The sequence below is a fragment of the Loa loa genome, assembly GCF_000183805.2.
Source record: "Loa loa unplaced genomic scaffold supercont3.337, whole genome shotgun sequence".
NCBI lineage: Eukaryota > Metazoa > Nematoda > Chromadorea > Rhabditida > Onchocercidae > Loa > Loa loa.
In genome coordinates this window covers 59,153-66,362 of record NW_018108517.1, presented here as the reverse complement: position 1 = coordinate 66,362, position 7,210 = coordinate 59,153, and the positions used below count along the sequence as shown (strand labels likewise).

General features: G+C 31.9%; 1 protein-coding gene across 1 annotated transcript in view; it reads left to right on the top strand.

Annotated features, from left to right (window-relative positions):
- The window catches only part of LOAG_18506 (receptor mediated endocytosis protein 1), a gene marked incomplete at both ends in the record, with an annotated part of 5,966 nt that extends 1,579 nt beyond the window's left edge, over nt 1-4,387 (top strand). Inside the window, 11 exons of the mRNA XM_020451166.1 lie at nt 305-533; nt 835-945; nt 1,694-1,827; nt 1,972-2,072; nt 2,228-2,416; nt 2,546-2,658; nt 2,787-3,025; nt 3,284-3,360; nt 3,502-3,673; nt 3,907-4,056; nt 4,299-4,387. Coding sequence (XP_020305077.1) covers nt 305-533; nt 835-945; nt 1,694-1,827; nt 1,972-2,072; nt 2,228-2,416; nt 2,546-2,658; nt 2,787-3,025; nt 3,284-3,360; nt 3,502-3,673; nt 3,907-4,056; nt 4,299-4,387 — 1,604 coding nt within the window. The remainder of the gene's footprint in view (nt 1-304; nt 534-834; nt 946-1,693; nt 1,828-1,971; nt 2,073-2,227; nt 2,417-2,545; nt 2,659-2,786; nt 3,026-3,283; nt 3,361-3,501; nt 3,674-3,906; nt 4,057-4,298) is intronic.
- Between the last annotated feature and the right edge of the window lie 2,823 nt (nt 4,388-7,210).

The window sequence follows — 7,210 nt, the reverse complement described above, 5'->3', positions numbered from 1 at the left end:
ATATATATATATATATATATATATATATATATATATATATATATCGTGCTTATATCAGAATAGTATAGCCTTCGTTTGTATTGTAAACTTTAAACTTGGAAGGGGTGATAAAACTTTTTGTTTCACATTTCTTACTTGTATGGAAGCTGGTAGAATTAATTAATGACTATGTCCTACCTTTACATTTATCAGCGAATGCTTATTTTATTAATTTCAAGTCTATAATTTCCTTATAATGTGTAACAAAACTCCCAATTATTCTCAAATTCCGAATTCACATTAATTCTTCATTTCTTTACTTCAGATGATCCCGACTTTGATGCCAAGCCAATGATACTTCTAGTAGGACAGTACTCAACAGGAAAAACAACATTTATCCGGTACTTACTGGAGGAAGATTTTCCGGGAATCAGGATAGGACCCGAGCCAACCACTGATCGATTCATTGCTGTTATGTGGGGTGAAGATGTTGGCTCTATTCCTGGTAATGCGCTTGTTGTCGATTCTAAGAAACAGTACAGAGCACTGAGCAGGTATATTTGATTTTAATCAACACTGTTCTCTTTCGAAGTGTGGGCTTGATTTTCCATAGGTTTCAATTTTTTTATTGATTTTCTTTATTCAGTGCTTAACTTCACTGAGGGAAAAGGTTTTCACTTTGCTGGCATTTACATTAGATCGTTTTGCAGTGCCAGTTTTGCCGAACCAGATTACTTTTTGTTAAAAAATGATTATTTAGGTAAAGCTTCATCTAAAATCGTTTATATATAATAAGCATTCATTAGTTGACATTTCTTGAAATTTCTTAGGAAATCACACAGTCTATTCTTTCAGATTCGGGAATGCATTCCTCAATCGATTCCAATGTTCAACCTTAAATAATGAGGTGCTGAAAAGTGTTACCATCGTGGATACACCTGGGATACTGAGTGGAGAAAAGCAAAGGTATACTATTGGTAATTGTTCCGTATTATTTATCGGGATAATTATATCAATATCGCTCAGAAACCTTTGTTCTTGATGCTTGCACGATGTGTAATACTGTTAGCGATCTTAATATTCTAGAATAGAGGTTATCTGATGACCTATACGGAAAAATATGGGATGAAGAGATGTTTGCTTACTGAAACTGTAAGAATGTCGCTTGTTGAAGGAAAAGTATTGGATAAATGCTATGATATTCACAGTAGTGTGATGTCTGATTAGGCGACGCATCAGTTTTTGGTTGATTTAGCTGCTGAGAATTTAAACCGATTACATTAACTGATCAACAAATGAAGGTTTTCTTCGGATTTGTTTGAGGCTTGCGGGAAAATACTTTTTTATTGTATAGCTCTTAAACTTTTCACACCTTTATAGGGTGGACAAATGTAGACAAAATTTAATTGATATGCAGTTCAAAGTTATCTAGGGAAGTTCGCAGTAGTGAATTCTAAGTTTCCTTTCACCATCAGTGCATGTAATAATAGCAAAGGGATATTTTCTGCAAACCAGTTACGCTTGCGAATGATTATTCTTAATTCACCAACTTGTAAAGCAAAATTTTCTTTTGAAAGAGTATCAGAATAAAATGTATAACCAAAAGGCTCAGATGATAGATTTGTGGTGTTACCAGATATTACTAAGTGATTGATAAATATGCGTCTGTATAAGTGAAGTATCAGCGGCAACAAAATTAGAAATTTTCCTGCAGGATTGATCGAGGATATGACTTCACGGGCGTTTTGGAATGGTTTGCGGAGCGCGTGGATCGGATTATTCTGTTATTCGATGCTCATAAGTTAGATATTTCAGATGAGTTCAAACGTTGCATCGAAGCACTCTCAGGTATTCACCCTTCAATGGTTCATTATTATTTATCCTTTTTAGCTCTTCCTAAAAATTGTTTCTCACTAACCAGACTCATATGGGATCTGCGATAAGAATGATGATTATTAAGTGATAGAGAAGAAAAATTAAGGATTATTTCAGGAAATGAGGACAAGATTAGAATTGTTTTGAACAAATCTGATATGGTCGACCATCAACAATTAATGCGTGTTTACGGGGCGTTGATGTGGTCCTTAGGGAAGGTAGAGTTTTCCTTGATCTTAAATCCATTCTAAGAAAAAATCCTACCGGCTAAAATTTTTTTGTTATTAGTTTTTCTTAACTATGATGTCTGTAAGATTTGGTTAACTTCTGGTCTTTGCGAAAACAGTCTCGATGAACATTATTTTATTAACAGGTATTTAAAACCCCGGAAGTATCACGAGTATATATTGGTACATTCTGGGATCATCCTTTGCATTACGACATAAACCGAAGGCTTTTCCAAGATGAGCAACATGATTTGTTTGCCGATTTACAAGCTTTGCCCAGGAATGCGGCATTAAGAAAGCTCAATGATCTTATCAAACGGGCTAGGCTTGCCAAGGTTTAATTTGTGCTTTTGAAAATAAAATGCTCTGCACTCAGTCCCATCTTGAGAAATCGCTTTTTTTGATAATTAAACATTTTCGAGAATCAGTACCACTTTTTATATTTTTCAGACAATTCCTTTTAGGTCCATGCATTCATCATAGCAGAATTGCGCAAACAAATGCCTTCAATGATTGGTAAGGAGAAAAAAAGAAAGAGCTTATTCAAAATCTTGATAAAATATTCGAGCAGCTACAGGTGTGTTACCCATCCATCGTTCACCTCTTGATTAATGTTATCTGTTTCTTCTAATTCGTAAAGTCTTAATGATTTTTTTGTTCCGCTTTCTTGGTTTAGTCATTTTATATTCAGTTCTCAATTTTCAGCTTTAAATGTGGTTTCATTCATAGTAAGTCCAAATTTCTTCTCTCCATGATTTCGATGCTTTTTAAGACACATAATGATGCGATTACTTCCTTTCAGCGTGAACATAATATTTCGGCGGGTGATTTTCCGGATATCAACAAAATGCGTGAACATTTACCGGATTATGACTTCACCAAATTCAACCCAATTAAGCCAAAATTGTTAGATGTTGTTGATGGAATGCTTGCTTCTGATATTGGTATGCAATTTGTGCATTAAAAAAAATTTTTGGTCTATTTTAACTGTCAGTGACTGCTGAATGAAGTGATTCCAAATGATGCTAGGTCTTATTTAGTTTTTCAATACACTTTGTGCGTTCAGGAAAGCTTCACTTTTTAGTATGCGCAGTAACGAATTGAAAATCCTGCAGCACATTCTTCATTAAAAAGTGGAACCTTACATATATCAATAAAATTGATTCTTCGGTAAACGTTTTGTAACTGTAGAAAATTTCCAGCTCGATTAATGGCTCAAATTCCAAAAGAAGAGAATGCTTCAATTACAAACGGCTTGCCTCAACCTCATCAGGCAGAGGTCGATTTTTGTTTTGCTTCAATTTTTTTCTTTTTCTTTTTTTTTGTTTAAAGAGCAATCTATGGTATATAATGTCGGTGTACGAACTGTTCATTTTCTTTATGTTCAGTAATCTACAAAACGGTATTGTTCTTTATTTAGGTTCATGGTGGTGCTTTTGACCAAGCTGTTGAATCAGAAACTCCTTTTGGTTTTGGTAAAGGAGAAGGTTTCGATAAGGGTGCTAATGAATCCGGTTGGGTGGTGGCTCGAGAAAGATATAAAGCGGATGAAATGTTTGATAGTTTGGATCCCATAGATGGCAAAATAACAGGTGATTTTGGATTTTTCCAACTTTCTGTTTTGTTTTTTGATTCAAGAAACAGTGAATAATTTAGAGCATGCAAAAATTAGCAATCTGTAACTGTCACATGGAGGGGCGGTTTTGCAGTCGTGAAGTGCTGATTGCTTCGTGCATTAATTCCATTATTCTGTTCCAGTCGCAGGATTTGTACAAAGTGGATAAATTAATTGTTGCATTAATTTAATGCAAGGTATTTTATTAAGGTCGAGCAGCAAAGGAACATATGGTCAAGTCGAAACTACCAAATGCTGTTTTGGGTAAAATATGGAAGCTATCAGATGTTGACAAAGATGGAATGTTGGATAGTGATGAATTTGCCCTTGCAAACTATTTAATCAATTTGAAACTTGAAGGTCAGCATTTTAAGATTGCGCTTTAGCATAAAATTGTATTTCATGTTGGGATTGTCAGCAGAGCAACTACCATTGGTGCCTAGTGATGGTATTAATAGAAATTTATGGGCAAAAATCAAGAAATCAATGTAAAGAGGCAAGTAAAAAACTAGATTGTTCCGACAATTCCTGCTTAAAGTCTTTTTTTCCTTTTTTTTCATTCAATTCCAGCTGTCAGTCCAAGAATACGTATTCATTTTCAGGACACGAATTGCCAACTGAACTGCCGAAGCACTTGATTCCGCCATCAAAACGTGATGAAGATCCCATCTATCCTACATTAGATTCCTAAAAAGTTTATGAATTGGGAGAATTTGAACCAAATTTTTGGTCTCGTACAGCCATTCACTTCAAATATTGCTATGTACAATTGCTGAGAGTAAGAAATGTGTAATATATCTTGACTAACCTCACCAAAAGCCACGGATTTGAATAGCTAGATTTGAAATTTTTGTTTTTTGTTTCGGACCGCCTAATGATTCGGAGTCTGCATACAACTGGAACTTTTCGCTTTTCACATTCCAAAATGTGTTCGTAAGCTACAGTTTGTTCTCTCTGGCATGAAGTTAAAGACTGCTGTGCTAAACTCTTCATAAAATGTATGAAATTCATAAAAGTATTCAAAATAAAGGACGGACATTAATTTTAATTGAACACTTTGAGTGCGGCTTCTTTTTTTTTTCATCATTTATACATCTGTGGGAAATAATATTTTGGGTCTTATTGCCTTCCTCTTCTTTTACATTGAAATATTCTATTCTTTCTATTTATCTCCAGAAATCATTTTATTATTTTCATAACATGGTGATATTAATGCATTTTCTGATTAATTTTACTGACTAAACAAGTTGGTCTGGATTTTGACTGGAACAAGTTGGTCTGGATCAGCTTCAACAATGTTTTAGGTTCTTACAGGTCCGTGGTATGAATATGAGGTAGTTGAATTTCGAACTTTTGGCAAATATCAAATTATTGCAGGCGAAATAACTTGTTTTAGTTTATAGAAATAATAGAGTCTAAACTTACTTCCCAGAAAGCGTATTTATTTCATATTTAATTCCGAATTCCGAATTAATCATAACTGGATCCCTTCCTTGAATAGAATCTTCGTTTTTTTTTTTATCCTTTTTTTTGTTGTAGACTAGGATTATGTATGTTCACCTGTCCTATATATTTTTTTCTTTATCAGAATGTATTTCCTTCCGTTTGCATTCTCGCCAAATGTATTATTTACTATCAACAGTGATTTGCTGAAAATATTTTTAATGACAGAGTAATTAATACGTGTTCTGAATAGCAATGAATGAACCGGACAATAGTCGGAAGACGAGGGAGAAGAATTAACTGGTTAATTTCATGCTTACAATATGGAATTTACAGTATCCCTCTATCATTCTTGAATGAATAGTTCGGAAAATTTTCACAATCTTTCAGAATTTATCTTTTTTTTGATTTGTTACATATGTTTTTTCTTTTCTTTTTGCTCTTCATTTGCTGCACTTCAATTAAAATTCTCAGTCAGTGATTTTCTCTATCAAAATTATCATTTACAATCAGTGAAATAATTTATGTGTAATAAGCAAAATATGTGATACGTAAACAGTTGATTCGTCATTGCATTCAATTCCACACATCTATAACAACAACATGGTGAATTGCGCCAAAACTTGACAATTGTCACAGTCAAGATGGGATTGATGATAAGAATGAAATAGCTTCTAGCAATGTCAAATAATTAAACCTAAAATGATTGATCATACATATGTATACACCAATGAATATATGCAAAAATGTATTTTATTTGGTTTAGAAATAATTGTCAACAAGAATCCTTACATGTAATATTATCGATTTTTTTTAAATGGAAGTTTCAAAGATCAAAAAAGAAAACATAAAGGTGGAATATTCTTGCTGAAAGATGAATCATAAACGAATGATGAATAATTTCTCTTTTTTTCTTCCTTTGCAACTAACATTAAACTTTTAACGAAAATGAAAATGATTTATGAACCATTTCAAAAATTATTCTTTAATTGCTGTAATTTAAGGACAAATTAATCATTCATCAACAGAAAAGAAATCGGAAAACGAAGTGTTAATGATATATGGATGATTTAATTTAATAAATGTCCTAAATTTTCGTTAATTTTATTTTTAAAATGAAAAAGTAAAGAAGTAGGAATGGTGAGATGAAATTTTAACTGAAATTGAATAAATAGAAATTATTCGATGCGAAATTATTGATTGTTAATTTATACAAAGTGCAGAGAATAGGACAGATATTACAGGTGTGCGGTAAAAGGAAAACCGGAAATGAATGATTGTTAAAACGATTGGTTTCATATTTCGCATTCGCAATTAGATCTTAACTGTGGAAAGTACGACAGGTATTACAGGTGTGCGGTAGAAAAGAAATAGGAAATAATTGTTACAATGATCGATTTCATTTTTCCCACCAAATTTTCGCATTGACAATTGTATTATCTTAACTGTAGAGTGCGACAGGTATTACAGGTGTGCAGTAGAAGAGGAACAGGAATTGTTACAATGATCGATTTCATTTTTCCCACCAAACTTTCGCATTGACAATTGTATTATCTTAACTGTAGAGTGCGACAGGTATTACAGGTGTGCACTAGAAGAGGAACAGGAAATAATTGTTACAATGATCGATTTCACTTTTCCCACCAAATTTTCCCATCCATAATCATTATCTTTGATCTTATCATACGCAAGAAATCACTATCATTGTTGTATCAGAATTTTGTTTTTCTTTGCCCATCATTGTCGCTGTCATCATTATCACCGTTGGTGTTGTTGTTATTATTGTACATCATTATTACTATTGTTATTATTTCAATAATTATTATTATTATTAATTATTATTATTATTATTATTATTATTATTATTATTATTATTATTATTATTATTATTATTATTATTATTATTATTATTATTATTATTATTATTATTATTATTATTATTATTATTATTATTATTATTATTATTATTATTATTATTATTATTATTATTATTATTATTATTATTATTATTATTATTATTATTATTATTATTATTATTATTATTATTATTATTATTATTATTATTATTATT